The sequence below is a fragment of the Vanellus vanellus genome (assembly GCF_965231255.1).
Source record: "Vanellus vanellus genome assembly, chromosome: 10".
In the NCBI taxonomy this organism is placed as follows: domain Eukaryota; kingdom Metazoa; phylum Chordata; class Aves; order Charadriiformes; family Charadriidae; genus Vanellus; species Vanellus vanellus.
In genome coordinates, this window is record NC_138915.1 from 15355681 (window position 1) to 15374001 (window position 18321).

An 18321-nucleotide genomic window follows, 5' to 3' on the forward strand; every position below is an offset into this window, starting at 1 on the left:
TGAATGGGGAGCGCGAGATGGGCCCAGCCGCCGAGTGACGGCCGTAGCGGCCAATGGGAGCGCGGGCAGCGGCCCGGGAGGCGGGGCGTGGGCGGGGGAGGCGGGGCGGCGGCCGTAGCGCGAGCGACGCTCGCAGACGGAGGGACGGCGGCGCTACGCTGTCTGCGCAGCCCGGCCGGCCTAAAGCGCGCGCTGAATACGGCGCCGCCGCCGCCGCGGCGGGGAGGGCGCCGCCGGCAGCAGCCCCGGCGCGGCCCGCGGCGGGCGAGCGGGGAGGGGAGGGGAGGCGAGGCGAGGCGGAGCGGGAGCAGCCGCCTCCGTCCCGCCGCTGTCTGCCAGCGCCTCCGCGCACGCCGCGTCCTGCCCCGGCGGCCGCAGATTCCCCCCCTCCTTCCCCCCCCCCCCCCCGCCTCCTTCCCCACGTTTTCCCCCAGAGGCCGGGAAAGAAACTTCCCCGAAAGTTACCACAGGCCGCAGGACGACAACATGGCCGCCTCGGCGGCGGCGGCGCCGGCCCGCCCGCCTTCCCAGCGCGGGGCCCTGCGGCCTGCCAGCCGGGGGCGGTCGGCGGCAAAGGCCGTGGTGCTGGGGGGGGGAGCGGGGACGGCCGGAGGCGGCGGCCGCCATCTCCCGCCTTTGCGATACCTGTTGGAAAGGGCTGTCCAAACGCACGTCGTCCCCGTGTCGCCTCCCCCCCTCGGGTTACCTCAGCCCGCCGAGGGGTCTGCGGCCTTTGTCCGCCCCGGCCCCGGGGGGTAAAAATGGGGCGACCGAAGGGTATAACTGCCTGTGGGTCTGGGCAACAGCTGGGCAGGGGTGTTCGGGACCGGGTTTGGCTCGGAGGTGCCTTTCTGGTCTGTTACATCGCAGCTGAAGCGAGTGAGATCTTCCCTGGAGCTGGGCCTATGAGTTTGAGGTAGGCCGTAAGGTGAAGACTCAGACTTCTGCACGGATTAAGGGAAATTTGCTCGTGTTTCCATCATACCTGCTGTTTCCATCAGGGTTTCTGCCATCTACTTTGTGTATTTCTTTGAGGAAAGCACAAGGTGTGTATCAACAGCACTTGTAGGAGCAAAGGGCTTTGCAACTAAACACAGCAGCTGCCGCTCTGAAGTGCGACTACTCCTGCCAAAAGCCACTCTCTAAAAAAACTTCCAATAAAGGCGATTCTGCCGTCTTCCTAGATAGCCTGTTTCACCACTCAACTGTCCTTAAAACCACAAAGTTTTCCCTGACATCTAAACTGTACTTTGGTTGTGAATTGTAAGTTTTTCTTTGCCAAGTGTCTAGCAGATAAAAAGAACAATTAATAAGCATCCATTTACACTCACAGTTTAGATACTGTATCATTTCACATGATACTGTCATACTCTCCCTTAAACTTCATTTTTCTAGGCTAAACAAATTCTCTTAGGTCTCATCATCTCACAGGCCGTGTTTTCTAAACCTTTTATCATTCTTAGGCTGCTCCGGACTCTTCAACTTTGCGTTCTTCCTTACATCTATATCCAATAACCAGGTTAATTAGGTAACCGATCTCAGCGTGCCATTTGCCGACTTTGCAATAGCATCGCCATGTTGGTTTAGATTCTTCTGATCCCCTGTAATCCCCAGATCACTTTCAATGCTGTTCTCTGAACAGCTGTGCCCCCTATTCTTGACAAATTCGTGGTGACTTTCTGATTTGTCACTTTTTACGTTACCTCATTCTCAAAGTGCTTATATGTCAGTCATTTATTATCTTCCTGGACTTTGGAGTTAAGCTGAGCGGTTTTCCGTCCACAGGTCCACATTTCTCCCCCTTCCTCCAGTCAATGTAGAACCATCAAAGGCCATGATTTTTTTTGTTGATGCACAAAAAATACTCAAAAATGTTTATGACTGGCCTCCTAAATACTGGGGAGTGCATTTTCCAGGCAGTGCCAACCTCAATGTAACCACATAACCAGATACAATTTAGTCTGTTCTTTCCTGCTGCTACCTGTTGCTGTCTTCTTCCTAAAAAGTCAGGTTTAGTAACTTGTGGCAATTCCCTTTATTTGAAGGCTGAAGCAAAGAAGACACAGCTCTTTTTGTGCCTTCTTTTATTTGTTCTCCTTCTCTGTCAGTAATAAGATTTTCTTTTGTTTTGCTCCTACTTCCAATGCATATGAAGAGAACATGTTCCTATATCCTCCTTTGTTCCTTCCTCACTGTAACTAATTTTGGACCTTTGTCTCTCATTTTGTTCCTACATGCCCGTGTCATTCCATTCTACTAACTCTTAGTTGTCTGCAGGTTTCCACTTTTTGCCCAATTTTAAAAGACTGCTTATGTATTTTTAAAGCTGCCATTACAGCTATGTTGTGCTTTTGTTCATCTTTATGTTGGTCTTTAATATGCTTCCTATCTTTCTTCCATGTTAGGATGGTTTTCCGTTCTATCGATGGGTTTCTTTCTCTCTCATTACGTGTTAATCATGCCACCTTCAAGTTCTCCTGTGTTAAATTTAAATATTGTTTCCAATAGCCTTCTCCATCTTCTGTACTAAAAATTGTTGGAAACACTTCAAGAGCTCTTGGTCTTCTTTCAAGAATTCATGTCCGATAGCAGAAGTTCTCCACTACCAACAAAGTTTGTGCTTCAGGTGCTTTTGTCAGTTGCCTTGAAAAGTTTTGCCTGTCTCCCTGCAGTTATTGTTTCACTTTCTATATTCTGTGAGAAGTCTTTGTACATTTGTGGGAAAGAAACAGGAATTTGTTGAAGAGTCTGTCGACATTTTCTGCTCAACAACTTGCATGACAAGCAATTTGGTTGAAAGCTTGGATCAAAATGTGCACTGGAAATTAAGCACATTTAAACTTCACTAGTAATATTTGCACTATATTTGCTATGCTTTCTTTTTCACCTTTGTCTTTTTTCAAACATTTTTGCTGTTCTAAAAATGTTCATTGAACCACAATCCCACCTTAATAATCACTAATGAGAAGATCACTTCCCTCTGTATAGATAGGATAAACTGCTGCATGATGCTGTTATGCTGAAAGTGTAAAAGGCTGCTACTATGCAGACCTATAGAAAATTACAGACCTGGTTGAAGCTTATGGATATTCTAAACACATTTCCTTCAGGCCAAATGGAAGGAGCAATTAAATATTCCTTTATGCAGTAATAACTGGAAAGAATAGGAAGTCACCTATCAAATCAATGGGGAGGTGGCCGTGGTTGGTTGAATTTTCTTCTAAATCACAGAAGTAGCTGCATGTTTATCTGTGGCCAAAACCAAGCAGCAGGTAAAGAAGCATTGACGTGCATGGCCATGTGATGAAGACCTTCTGTCCTTACTGTCCACCTTTGGTATTAAAGCAAAGGAGACCGTGGTTCCACCATCGTTAATACAGTAGTACATATGAATCTGATCCAGACAGGGAGCAGCCTCTTGGTGACATTAGTCACCCCACACAGTATGGAGCTTACAGTGGCTGTATGGTAGCTTTACTCTGGGTGCGGAAAGACAAAAAAGGCTTTGATGACATGTTGGAATGGCACAGTCTGATACACCTAATCTGGCACACAGACTGCTAGTATAAAACTGACCAGTTAAATCTTTTTGATAAATTAGGCCTAGGAGAGTAAATTTATTCTGGGTCATTAGTTTGTACCATGTGACTTTTTTGGGCATTTTTGCTAAAACTGGCACTTTTTATTCAGTACAAAAAGACCTAAACCTGCATTTATGATACTATGATATCATATCACCAGACTATGTCAAGAGCAAATCACAGCAACAAACCAAAAATTGATCTTTTTTGTGCTACTGTTTCTACAAGAAAGCTTCATGCTAAAATTTTAATTCTGCTTCTATGAACATAGATATTTTAACAGGTTATTGTCTCCAGAGGTACAAACATCCAGTCTACACACAGAAACATATGACTGTGTTGTGGTTGAACCCCAGCCAGCAACTAGGACCATGCAGGGGCTTGCTCACTCCCCTTCTCTGCCCCCGCCAGAAGGGTAGGGAGGAGAGGGGGAAGAGGAGGGGAAAGGCAGAAAAAAACCCTCATGGGTTGAGATAAAGACAGTTTAATAGAAATATAATGGAAAAGGAAAATAGCAATAATAATAATAACAATGGTAAAAAAATATACAAGTCAGAAGTCATTCTCACTGCCTGGTGAATTGGTTGCCCAGCTCAACCTGAGCAGTGGCCGCGGATTCCTCCCCCAGCAAACCCCCATTTATATACTGAGCATGAAGTCTATGGTATGGAATATTCCATGGGCCATTTGATTGTTCTGTCTGTGCTCCTTCCCAGCTTCTCTGGGAACCTGAAAGAAGTCCTAGACTAGTATAAAAGTCACTTAACGACAACTAAAACAATATGCATTAATGGCATTCCTTTCATACCAAATCTGAAAACACAGCAACCACTAGAAAGAAAATTAACTCTATCTTTGCTGAACCTAGGACATTATGTCAAAACAAAACTGACCAACACAGCCAGCACTCGGAATAGTCAGTCTGAACGGCCCACACTAAACTTACACAGCAGTGCTCAAATGTTAAGTAATATTTAGAAAAGTGGGAACTTACAAACAACCTAAGTGCCTGAAAATACTTTCAGACTGAAACTATCGCAACTCAGTCTAGTTTTTGACCTCTAATCTATGCAAAATCAGGCAAGACTCAAGTCAACTCGATTCTGATAGCCCAGTAGTCTGACTCCTGGCTATTCTGTGTCTATTGACCAGTCACCTCAGGGATCTACATCTCTCCAAGATCCTCCAAGGTGCTGTTAACCACATCTTGAACATTGGATGGTTGTCAAGGTGTTTTCTGATTCACAGTATTCCATGTAGATTTTCCTGCTGTTGCCCAAGGCAGGAATGTTCTGCAGAGGAGGAGAGCCTGTTCCTGATGTCAGAGATCTGTAGTACTTGATGAATGTTTTCCTAGATCACCTTCTTGAACTGAAGCAGATCAAGATATTCCTGAATAAAGGCAAAATACAGCAGTCACTCCTGGGTGATTGACTTCTAGCCTTCCCCAAACAGGCAGTTACATATATGTTGTTTTCTCATGCCTTTGTACTAAAATTCACAAGAGTTTTGAGCATTAGGAGATTCCTTCCCACTGCGGGATTTCAGTAGTCTTGCAGCTCTCGCAGTCATGCTGTTCAGACCTGAGGCATTTTATTCCGTGATTCATTTGTCTCTAATGCATAAAGACTTGGTCTTACTGAAGGTACAGTGATCATGCCGTCCTTCAACACCACTATCTCTGGAATTAGAAGGGTGAGACACACCTAGAGGTGCTGACAGCGTGGCCGATGGCACGGCGAGGCTGTCCTGAATACCTTGCCATTATCTGCTGTGACGACTTCTGTTAAACTAGAAGCAAGCATGACACGGGTTCTGGACACATTCAGCTCTCCACCTGGTTCATCTACCTGTGCAGCAGCCCCATAATCATGAGTTCAGAGGCAAGGGAAATTAGGATTCTGCATGTGCTCGTAGTCATGGCACATATGACAAGTAATATTAATACATGGCAAATACATGGCAAAATATTAGGAAACATGTTTTCGTGTTATGTACCTGGCTTTTAAAGTGTCTGTTGGCCTTGTTTTATATAACTTTTGGGATAAGTGGATTATCGATCTCTAGAAGATGTTTGTGCTTGGTTAATTTTATAGTTTGTGCTGGGTAAAAATTCATTTATGTGTCAAATTCAATATTGATCACAATGAAACATTTAATGCTTATTATTTTGGGACCATGAGGGTGTAAGTCTGTTGGTTGGTTTAGAATTCTCATTGAGTCTATTTGTTCATCTTTACTTCAGTAAAACTTTGGCTTAGCTAGAGCTTCCTACCTAGTCCTGAATAGTAAAGGGGATGCCTGCAAGCACCAAAGTAAACGCAGACTTTTATTAAACACAAAATACAGGTAAGAAGAAATTTCAATCCACTGTAGTCAGACAAGCTGACTGTCAGCAGCAAGTTTGTCTTTTAGTTATTTCTTTCTTCCAGTTTTGGTTCTTTGAAAAAGATGTACTTTGGAAACACAGTCAAAACTAAGACTACTACTAAAATGAAGCAAGAAAAAGCACAGAAGAAAAATGAGTAGTGTCATCAGCTCATCAGTTGCCAACACTGTCTTAATTTTGCCTTTTCCTCCACGATTCTCGCATGGTGTGTATGGCTGTACAGGTCTCAAATGCGCGATGATTGCCATTCCGGTAACAATTCTCCCTCTTCAAAACTATAAGGTTATGGGAGTGCAAGTCTGACGAGTGGCATGAGTCATGTGTGAGCAAAGTGTTTCCAGATCCTGGCTGTGCACAAAGCACTGCGTGGAGTCCTGTCCCCAAAACTGGGATACACCTTTACTGCAAAGTCGCATGGTGGCAAAAAAATGCCAATGTCATACTGGGATGCGTAGATAATATAATCTTCAAAACAAGAACAACCAGGGAGCTACAGGCAGGCTTCATCTATCCAAAAGCAGATGCTTACATTTGAGTTAGTTGTCTGGACTGCTGTAGTCGGCAGAGAAAAGCAGGTACCTTCAGGGTCTGGTGCACTCCATTCTAGGACAGATGTGCAATCTGGCATTATAAACCAGAAAAGACATTTTCTCACCTAACACAAGGGATATTATTAACAGGTTTGGTGACTTCTCAACATAGAAATAAATGGAAATGTCTTACTATCCTGTAACTCCATCGGCTAACTTAATAAATATGAGGGAGGTGGCAAGGGCAGCAAGGACAAATGCAATGGGAAACATCCAATGTCTCAATCTAGACCACGTAGCTGTTATGTCTGAGGGTGAATGGTTAGACACTAATAATGACTATATGGAGCAGCTGGTCAGGGAAGCCGTGAAAGGAGAAGCAACTCTTGATTTGGTTGAGGGCAGAGAACGGGACCTAACTAATCATTCTTTGAATCGGTGACAATTACGTACTTGAGAGTCACCACAGATCAGAGCAACAAAAGCCAGATAAATCCCCTGTTGTTCTTAATTTTGGAAAGGGGAACTCTGTAACAGCAAGAAGACTTCTTGAAATAAGCTGAAAGGGTTAGCTAAAAGAGTAAAAGGGGTTTATGCCAGACATCACATTGGAAGCTCTCACTAAATGCATATCACCTTTCAAAAAAGCATGCAGGAGGATCAAACATGGCTAAAAAAATGGCTAAAAAATCAAACGTGGCTAAAAGGCAGGACTAAAATGGGAGGCTATCAGAAACAAAAGGCATCCTTCGAAAAGTTGGATTTGTGTTTTCATGAGGAAAACAGAAAAGATTATAAAAAAGTGGAATGTGAAAATGGTTGTGTAAAAAACAGAGTTTGACACACAACTAGCAAAAAGACTTAAAAAGCATAGTAAATCAATTTTTAGTCTTGTCAGGAGCAGGAAGCCTGAAAGACATTTTCTAGAACAAATCGGCTATTGAGATATAAAAGGAATATGTGGAAAAGACAATATTGGAGCAGAAAACCCAAACGAGTTTTTTGCATCTGCGTTTATTGTGGAGGAGGCTGGGGAAGTTCCCAGACAGGAACTCACAAGCTCGCCTGAGGATCTGTCTCGCGCTGAAGCATCGGTGAGGGTTAGAGTAAATCAACAAAGCGAATAATAACAAACTAACCATTGCCAGATGGTCCTCACCGCACCCACAGAAGTGTGTAAGCCTTCCTTTAACACTGCTTCCACACCCAGCTTTAGGAGATGGCCGATGCCACCAGCTTTTAAAATCCATTCCCGGGGAGACTCAGCACCTGAGAGGGTTGAGCAAGTAAGCACAGCGAAGTTTTGCAAAGCCACGCTACCTTTAGTGCTTTTTTTTTTAAAAAACAAGTGTTTCCAACAGCTATTCAAAGATGCCCAGAACAAGAAGAAGGAAGGGGGAGAGCAAGCCTGTGGGCCGACCCTTTGACCAAAGCTGATTTGGTCCTCAGAAACCCCAAGCCCTCTGCAACTGTGAATGCGTGGGCTGCCTCCAGTATGTCAAAACTTCTCATCAAACAGTGGCATGGCAGGCATCACGTACCAATTTGCAGCTCCGCTTCCCCTTCTTTCAGCTTGCTCTGAGCTCACAGCAAGCAGGAACTGCAGGTTTCTTGCTGTATGAGCGCGGGGAAGGCAGGATTTACTGTTCAGAGCACAAAAATGTATTCTGTGCAGTCCAGGTCCCGAGTCAGGGTGAGCCAGGGACCTGGCAAAGGTGTTGGCAGACTTCTGGATTGTATCTTCTGCCTTTCATTCTGAGAATGCCCAGTTTAACAAACTGGCCTAAGACAGCATTAAAAGAGTGTTTTTTCTGTTACTCTGGCTGAAATCTTGCTATCTGTAGTATTCCCTTCCACGCACTTCCCTCAGGTGCATCAGGACAACTAAGTGCACTTCAGGAGCATGTGCAGGGCTTGTCAGAGCCTGGGCTGGCTGGTGGCTCGGTGCCGGTAGGATGGCCAGACGGTCTGGAGCACAAGGAAAAGGAGAGGTTAAACCCAAGGCAGGGGGTTGTGCATGGCCAGAGCCTTTCTGGACAGAAGTCAGCAGAGGGACGGGAAGGTGTCAGGAGCAGGGAATGGTGACAATCCCCATGCCAGCTGCTGTAGCTGAGCCCTGTGACGCTGCTATCAATGATCGTGTTGCTGTGCAGGCAGCAGCAGGGAGCCGGAGCAGTGTCGGGGCTGTGGCTGCTGATGCCCAGCGCTGGCTGAGTGGGTGATCTGGCAAGGGCACAGCCTCTGCCGCCGTCTTACTGCCCCTGCAAACGTATTGCTGGAGCAGAAATGCAGAACTTCCAGCCCTTGTGCTAGCTGGCACCTCTAGCTTCAGTTTAATTTTGGGTGGGGCTTTTTATGCATAAGATACAGTCTGCCAAAAATATTTTAAAGGGCTGTCCGGCCTTTGCCTTGGATAAGGTTTGGCATACCTGCCCGGATCAGTTCTGGCAGGTAATGGGGTGCAATAGGAACAAACCTGTAACGCGAAACAGCCGGTGCGGAGGACCCACACGACATACATTTCACAGCTGCTGCAGTGCAGTATGTGTGTACCTGGAGTCACCCTCCAGCTTGGTTTCACCCAGGTGCCATCAAACGAGCCTGCTGCAGGGCCGCTCGCCGACGCCTGCACGCCCCCGCAGCGTCCCGCTGCCGCGGGAGTCACTCTGGAGGCGCACTGCTGATCCCCCCCACGGCACCGACGCAGGTGCACCCCAGGGCCCCACGGCGGAGTTGCTTCGGGCAGCTTTGGCTCTATAAATGCCGAACTGTCAGAACAATATCACGTTGTTAAAAACATTAAATTTGCCCATTCTGCTTTATTTTGAACTGGCGGTTACAGTCTGCACCCCCCGCTCACAGCCCGCTCCTCCGGCGGCAGCCGCGCTGTGTCTCCCCGGGGGACATCCAGCCTTGGCCGGAGGGGTCGGTGACGGCGGGGGGACCCGCCCGAGGCCGCCGCCATGCGCGGTGCTCCGCCGGTGCCCCGCCGGTCCCGGTCCCCGCCGCGCTCCAGCAGGGGGCGCGCCCCGGCCGGGTGACGGCGCCGCTGCCCCGCGGGGTCGGGAGGCGGCGGGGCCCGCAGCGGAGCCGAGCGGGGCGGGCACCGGAGCGCACAGAGGTGCTGCGGGGACAGGGAGGGTGGCTGCAGCCCGGCTTTGATCCCCTCCCGCCTTCAGTGTTGGGTGCGAGGGGTGCGTCTGGAGCGGGGACGAGTGGCAGTGCGGGAGTCACGGTGATGGTTTATGTCACGCAGGTACGCGTGTGTATCACTTTTGCAGAACTCCTTAGTTCCTTCGTAGAGGTAATTAAGAAATTGAAAGCGGTGACACCAAGTGCCATGTTCTGTGTGGGGTGGTTTACTTCCTCATGCCACCAACTGCCGTCTGTCTTGCACAATTACATACCAAGCCAAGGATGCCCGGCCTGGCCCTTTCCAAACGAGGAGGAGGAGGAGAAGCAGATCTCCAGGACCGCTCCAACCCTCTTCCACCGGCATGTTGGAGCAGGGGAGTGGTGTTTCCACCCACCGTCAGTCAGTGTTGCACTGGTGTGGGCTGCAGCAGGACACGGCTCTCGCAGCACATGCGTGAAGTCAGCAGACGCACTCCCAGTCACCATTTGCCTTCTGGATCCGATTATTGGCAAGCTTGGTCGGCCGGGAGTGGAAATGAAGAATAGATTTCTTATTTCTTATTGAGACTGCTGAGCTGACATCTCCTGCCGATCACGCGTTCCTCCATTTCGGGAGAGAGATCCAGATCATCTTCTCCAGCAACAGCACAAGCACAATCAGAGGCCAAAACCTGGCACAGCCTCACGTTACTACCCAAATACTCACAGTTGAATTCTGGATGTATTTCCCTCCGTGGTTACAAAGAAGCTGTGGAGCATTTGGAGCACATGTGCTTCCTGACCTTTTGTACAAGAGGGATTTTGCAATCGATTACTGTAATATGTTTCATTGTGAGATTCTACTACGTTTCTTTTTTTAAAATAGCTTAATTTGCCACTACGCAGAAGCCCCCTTCCTTGTCTGTGGTTAAAGAAAAAAGCAAGTATAACTTTGCCATTACCAGCAACATTTTTATCTGAAATCCCCGGATGACTCGGGGTGGCCAATCCATTGGGTTCCCCTTCAGGGAGCACTTACACTCCTGCTGCCCCTGAAGTCAGCGCCAGTGATGCCACCTGCTCCATATTGCTGCTTCTCGATATGTAAAATAATATAAAATAAAATTCAGTGGTTTTGTTTTCCTTCTAGTGACAGTAATAAAAGATGCAGCTTGACAAGATGGCCTTGTACCAACACACGCTACAGCAAGTGCACAAAAGAGTCAAGGAGACAACAATCATCGCTGAGTACTGTATACATATTGTTTTGTTGGCTGCACAAGAACAGGAGATTTTCCTCTTGGAAGCATAATGTCAATTTGTTTTTGTTTGAGGTTTTGGTCTACCTTGAGAAGGATAATTAAACAGTTCACAACTGTTTAACAGTGAAAACAAAAATAATACTGTGGATTTTACATGAGTAGTCTGGGAATAGAAAACATTGTGCTTTTCTGCCAATAGAGTAGAAAATTTACTATTATGAGTCAAGAAAACCTGGTCATTTCAATAATATCCAATTCATGTATTGCTCTTAACTTAATAAATCTTCTTCATGAAGATAAAATGCCTCCTAAAGTGCACTTTTGAGAGCAGTGATTATATGAGTTTTTTTAGTAGGCAGAAAGACAAGGTGCAGCTCACTGCAGAAGAATTTCAACTCGGAGGAGCTGAAGAGCATTCAGAGGAGGAGAGGAGAGCAGGCGGCCAGCCAGCAGAATGACAAGTCAGCCCAAAGTTCAAATAAACCTATCTATCCTGCTCTCCACCTGCATTTTTTCATTCTTTCTGATAAGCCGTGGTTTCTACCTCTAGCGTTCCTTGCCATGAATCAGATTGCCGACTGGCACATAGCGTGGTGCTTCGGAGGAAATGGGAATTACCAGTGCGTTTCTCCAGCAGCTGTGAAGGGGGCTGTACAAACACATCTTGTACAAACACATTCCTTGAAGAATTTTAATGTCCTGGACTTAACTTGGTTTGTTTTAAAGAGATTAGAAAGTACACCATTTATTTTTTATTAAATTTTGAAATTCTCTGAACCAGGGAATTTTTATTGTATATCATCATCCTGAATAAATTTTGGTTTATTGCATTTTCAAAACATACATAAATCTCATGACAGTCTCAAAGATTCAGATAAGTATCATAAGTAATATCAAAATTAGGCATCTCATCTTCAAAACAGTTCTTTCTGCTTACTATTGGCAAACTAATAAAACAAACATAGGTGACAATTCAGTAATTCAATAATAAGTTTTTAATCCAACAGGCTTTTTTAAAAATCATATTTGTGGTTTAAAAAAAAAAAAACCACAAACCTGATAATTTGAAACAGGAAGGCTTATTTTGTTTGGAAAAATCGTATCAGAAATACCTCCCCTCTTTTGCCAACAGCAGAACAAAGATCTTTCATCTTAACTTGTAGATGGTAAAATTTCAGCTTGCTATGTTTATCACTGTAAGTATTTTATGTTTTGTGTGAAGTTACTATGAGAATATATAATGAAACGTATATGAGGTAATATTTGGAGTACCAGAGGGAAGCGGAAGACAGGTGCCGAATATAAATTTCCCTCAATAACGTGTCACCATAACAATTAAGAACTCTTTGAGGGCTCATCCAGCAGCCCTAATTAATACGGATGATGAAACAGCACGCGGTGGAACTGCAGAGCTGATGGCTGGCGGAGTCTCTTTGGGCCCTCCGCACGGCCCCACACCCTGCGCAAACCGGGCACGGCCTGATGCCCCGGCACGGCGTGATGCCCCGGCACGGTGTGATGCCCCAGCGTGGCATGATGCCCCAGCACGGCCTGATGCCCCGGCACGGCGTGATGCCCCGGCACGGCGTGATGCCCCGGCACGGTGTGATGCCCCAGCGTGGCATGATGCCCCGGCACGGCTTGATGCCCCGGCACGGCGTGATGCCCTGGCACAGTGTGATGCCTCAGCGTGGCGTGATGCCCCGGCACGGCGTGATGCCCCGGCAGACGCGTCCTGGCCAGGGCAGGGAAGCAGCGGGGCGAGCCCAGGAGCGGGCAGACCCTTGCAGCGGCGGCGATACGCCATTCTTTGATGCTTTTCTTTGTGTGGAAGCTACAACAATTACGAGAAGGCGAAGAACTTGACTGGATGCCCGAGCAGTCTGGCTCTTGGCACACACGCCGCTCGGACAGCAACTTTCACGCTGGAACATATTTTAAAAGGGAATTATTTATTCTAACTATCACTGCACAGTAACATCTGCCCATCCCACCCTTCTGTCGCCCAGCCGAGAGGCAGGCCGGGGCAATGGGAGCCGGCGGGCCGGGGTGGCGAGGTGCCGCCGGGGCTCTCACAGCGCGGGCAGTTCGAGGCGGGGGCACCCCCGGCGCGGGCGGCAGACACGGCGCGTCTCCGGGCCCGGGGGAAAGCTGCTGAAGGGCGGGGAGCGGTAACGGCGGTGCCCGGGGAGGGGTCGGTCCTTCCCGGCCCGGCGGCCGTGAGGGGAGGCGGCCGCTACCACGGCGGCCCCGCCGCTCCCTCGCCCCCTTCCCTGAGGCGGCGGCCCCGCCCGGGCCCCGCGTCGCCCTCAGCGCCGCTTCCCGCCGCCATGGCGCGGGCGCCCCCTCCCCCGCACGTCTCGCGTGGTTCGTCGAGAACTCGCCTCTCCCCTCTCTTTCTTCCTTTTTTTTTTTTTTTTTAACCATTTTTCACTCTTCCGGGCCGGGCCGGCAGCCCAGTGAGCGCCGCGAGGCGGGGCGAGGCCTCCCGCCGCCTCCCTCCCGCCCTCCCGCCGCCGCCTCAGCCCCAGCCCCAGCCCCAGCCCCAGCCCCAGCCCGCGCCTCGGCTCGCCGTGCCGCCAGCACGCACACCCACACCCGCCCGGCTCCGCATCCCGCCGCCCCGGCTCCCAGCATGGTCATCAAGGTCTACATCGCCTCCTCCTCCGGCTCCACGGCGGTAAGGGGCGCTCCGGGAAAGTTGTACCGGGCGGGCGGGCGGGCGGCGGCGCGGGGGGGCGGGCGGGCTGCGGGCGGCGTGAGGAGAGGCTCGGGGTAGCCGGGCTTCGCCCCCCGCGGCCGACCGAGAGAAGCGTCCAGCGCTGTTCGGGAGATGCGTGTGCTGCAGCTGCCCGTCCGGAATAAAATGTCATTTTCCATGGCGATTTCGCAGCGGGTCCTGTGGGCTCCGTGCGCGGCTCCCCCCCCACCCGCGGCCGGGGCGGCTGCGGGGCACCGAGCGGGTGCCGCGCGTCCCCACCCGCGTCCTGCGCTGGCGAGGCCAAGCCAACGCTGTTTTGGGTTTTTTGGGGTGTTGTTCTGGAAGTTTATTTCTAAATGGTGTCACCCATCATGTCACTGTCCGGTTTTTGATGAGTTTATTCCTCTTAGATTAAGTCATTAATGGTGGCAGGCGTGTGTGGCTACTGTCCCAGCGGCTGCGGTTTCTCGCTGTGTGGGAATACTGGGGTTTGCTTCTTACCGCCCCAGTGCGTTGTAGGCAGAGCTCGGTCAGAAGACTGTACTTTTCAAAAGGGAAATAAACAAAGAAAAATACTGGGGGTTTGTGCCTAGGTTCAGATGTAGCAGTAGCGTCCTCAAGATCATCTGATTTCTGTTTGGTCTGTGTGATAGATGCTCTGAGCCCGGAATCCGGGGGATTTTGTCACACTTAGTATGAATGTGCTGGAGACCTACAAAATGCCAGAGACTTAGAAAATGCCAACTATTGGAGTTAATGATCAGTGACTTTTACTGCAAGTAGATAGAGAGACTAAGCTGTGGCTATGTGATGACCTTTCATGTCACTGTTAGGCTGTGTACTTCAGGTGCAGGCTCCCAAACTTTCAGAGGACAGTGATGTACAGAAGATAAAAAAACCCTCTGAATTCTCCTTCTCTGGTTGAGTGCAGTCACTGATCTACGATCTTCAGCAGATAAAATACCACGTTGGTAAGCTTTTATGTTGATGGCTGTAATGCTGTAACCCCTTGTTTAGCTCTAATGACAGAAGCCGAGCCCTGTAGTGGCGGAGTACATATGGCACAGGAGTGTGGAACTTGGTGTCATTGCTCTCTTCCCACATCATTTTTGTTCATCTTGATATTGATGCTGACATCGACGTGCTGATGCTGATTGTGAAAAGCAAATGATTATCTGATGCTGATCTGGAGAGTGTCTTGAAATTGTGAGTAGTTCATTCATAAGGAGATCCAAGAGGATTTCTGCTGGGTTTATACAAAATGATCATCTGGAAGGAAAGGAGTGGTCATTAGCAAATCGAAAAAGTAATTCTTTCTTTCTAATACAGCTGTTAATAGGTTTCAAGTTGACTGATTCAGTTGCTATAGATTTTTATCAGTGACCTCTTAATGGCAGTTATTGATTTCTGCCTGCTCCAGGGGTACAACCGCTGATCTCAATCCTGACTATGTTTTCATGTTTTTAAATTAGTTTTTTAATTATTAGCTTAGTGGCTTCTGTGATGCTGTCTCGTCCTTATGTGGATTGTACACATTACAAGGCTTGAATCTGACTTACTGCTGCCTTTCAGGCTGCTTTGTGCATCCTTGCAGTGGAATTTAAATATAGAGTTGGTGTAGCTTGTTTTTGTGGAATTTGAGCGTATCATGCACTTAATTGCCAGTTTTATGACGTGTACATATATATGTATATACTCATGCCTGTGTCTAAAGCTAGTGCAGCTCACGTAATCTTGTGGTAATGAGCAGGACTTGCACGTTCTCAGTTTACTGAGTATATCAAGGGTGTTTCTGTTGGCAGGGATCAGCACGGTACCTCACCGGGTGGCTGTTTTCTTTCTGGTATAAGAATTTTAATCGATGTTTCAACCTAAAGTAAGACAGAGAGGCACCTATCCAGAGGGAAATGTGCTCTATGGCAGTGAGTTGGTTTTGGGGGTCTTAAGCTGCTGGTGAGACAGGCTTTGCTGGGAGGACCAGAGGAGCCTTTCCAGGTGCTGAATTTGAAATAGCCCGCTCAGGGAATGGAAAATACGCATCAGAGGAGGTTGCTGCAGAGAGATGGAACAGAGTCAATGCTGTTTCCAGCAAAATAACTGAACTGGCTAACATCAGCCCTGTAAGGGCTCTAACTCCTTCTAGGTCGGCTTTGTACTGTCGGTGATACCCGGCACTGTGTTATTTTGGTTTTTAAAAGGCTGGTTTGCTTGAGTAGAAGCAAAACAGAAATAAGTATAAAATCTCCTCTTTTCTAGAAAACAACTGCCCTTTTTCTGTAAGTTGGCAAAGCTTTTTGTGAGACTCCAGAAAGCATTGTCTCCCACTGAAGGGAAAAGGGGTTGAGATTGCTTCACACCTCACAGCCTGGGGCTGTAAGTCTTGGAGGGTGCCCAAATTTTGTGGTCTTTTATTGGCAAAGTCATACTTTGTTATGCAGTATAATTTGCCACATCATAGTATATAAAATGTTTCCCCAAGGCACTGTTCTCCATAAAGTTCATATTCAGTAGTATGTATCTGTGAGGAAAAAGTACTGTGTGAAGCTCATGTCTAAGCAAAGGCATCTTACAACTATGTTTCGAGGGATTTCTGGTGAAGTTCACTTAATTCCCATGTCATTCAGAGTCTGGGCATGGGCGTTACAGCGGAAAGTGTGACTGCCGAGCTGCCCCGTGGTGGGTTTTGCAGCACTGAGTTAGTGCTCATTGTTATGTTTGGTGTGTTTCATTGGTTGCAAAGTCCTGTATTTGCACTCGATCATGGGGTTTGCTTTATACTCTTTATGGTAACGGTAAAGGTGACTTTGGTTTCGTGTGGTTCATTGCCATGGTTCTCGTAAGTAGAGATAACTGAATATACTGGAAATCTATAATTAAGGATTCAGCCAAAATGTGATGATTGCAGTCATGGTCTGGTCTCTTATTTGAATTTCACCCCAGAGATCATAATGTAATAGTTCCGGCACCAGTTTCCTGCTGTATTTGGAAGTCTTGTATGGAAAGTTGCCCTTTCTCTTTAATCTGTCTCAATGTGAATGTTGTACGGGTGAGTTGCGGGCTGGGGCAAGGACGCACGGGGGATTGTAATTATGAAGATGAGCTGTAGACACCAAACGTGGGAATATGCATGTACAGCTTCTGTCCAGGAACCTTTCTGTGTGACATACAGTTGAAGTAAACAGTGTTACTTAGTATGAGACAGTGTTGGAGGCTACGAATATAAAATGACAGATGCAAATGCTGCATTCAGAAGCACCCAAGCATTGACTTGAGCAGGGACCATGCAGACTGTGAGAGCGATTTGACTGTAGACTTCTATTCAAGAGATGAAAGGAGAGGCCAAAGAGTAATTAGACTCTTGCTCCTAGAAGAAAAAATATATGAGGAGGGAAGAAGCTGAATTGCACAAGTCCAGTCTGTGATTTTCTCCATTAGCATTTAGGTATTTTGTTGTTTTAGGGGGGTAAAAAATTGCCCCAGCTTTCCTGCAGCACCAGAAGCACTTGTGTGCATCTTTCTGAAGGCAGTTGGATCACCAGTTTTATTGATCTCGTGTGGAAAGGAGCCAGCTGTTTAAATTCTTCTCGGTCTTACGAGTGTGCATTTGTTGCCAACAACTGCACTGGTCTTGACTATGGACTTTGTCCGAGAGAATTGTGTTCGTTCATCCGATATCCCCCTGCAAGCTCCAGGAGTATGGATGAAACCTAGGGGCTGTGGCTATGGACGTGAAGTGCCAGCGCTGGAGGTGGTGAGCTGAGCTCTCCTGCGTGCCACTGCCGGTGCCGTGGGCTGTGGAAACGGCTGAATTGAATCCCTGGTGTCCAGACCGCTCCTCGGAGCCAGGCACTTCATGTTTGTGGTCTACAGCCCGTGCTTCCATCTCTCCAGGCTCTTCCCCCCTCGCTTGTTTTGATGGCTGTGTGGGTGGTTTTCCTTCCTCACCTCCTACAGCAACTGCAGACATGGCAAAAATAAGAGATGATCTCCAGAATCAGTGTCAGAGTCCCATGTTAGGCATCAGACTCACTGCTGTCTAAGGACGGTTTTAGAGAGGAAAGGAAATTTTAGTTTATTTTTTCATTCACAAAATTAGGGATGTGGGGGGTTTCATGTTTTTCTTGTATTGTTTTCTTGCTTGGGAAAGGATCTATGTCTTCTCCTCCCCGCCCACCAGGAAATAAAGCGGCCTGTGGTCTGGAGAGCGAACATTTGCTCGCAATTACATTTCTCTTTTTCCCCCACATAACCCAATAAGGGACAGGCGCACTTTCTGGTGCTGCTGGGATATATAGCCAGCGGCAAGTGCTTTCTAGAGCACTATGGGTTGCAACTGAGGGAGAACAGCTTTGGATAAGAGTGACTGTGCGTAACCACCAGCTCTTGTCCCTGTCAACAACTCAGGGCTCTGGGAGGGCTGGTGAAGCCACTTCGTCCTTCTGAAGCAATCCCAGTGAAGTAATAGATGAAGAGTTGGAGATTCTACAAAAGCATGTACATTTTGCATTTAAATCCCCCGAGGCCCTTTTTCCTCTGCTTATCGCAATGAATGCAAATATTGCCATCCTGAGATAGAATGAGTAAAGCCTGCGTGCTTTCTGTTTCCGTGGTGTTTGGCCACCTTGAGGTTTCTGAGCGGCTGGTGCTTTGCTGTGTGAACACCCCAGTGGAGCGGGGCCGTAGCAGGAGGTGGCTCTGTGCTGAGCCGTGCTGACAGCAAATGCAGCTACAGCAGGGTGGGTCT

The 18321-nt window shown here is 48.0% G+C and overlaps 1 protein-coding gene across 1 annotated transcript in view; it reads left to right on the forward strand.

Moving 5' to 3' along the window:
• The first annotated feature begins 13403 nt into the window (after positions 1-13403).
• Positions 13404-18321, forward strand: part of SH3BGRL (SH3 domain binding glutamate rich protein like) — a 37792-nt gene continuing 32874 nt past the window's right edge. The window contains exon 1 of the mRNA XM_082488100.1: positions 13404-13556. Within this exon, the coding sequence (XP_082344226.1) occupies positions 13512-13556 (45 nt within the window). The 5' untranslated portion in view covers positions 13404-13511. The remainder of the gene's footprint in view (positions 13557-18321) is intronic.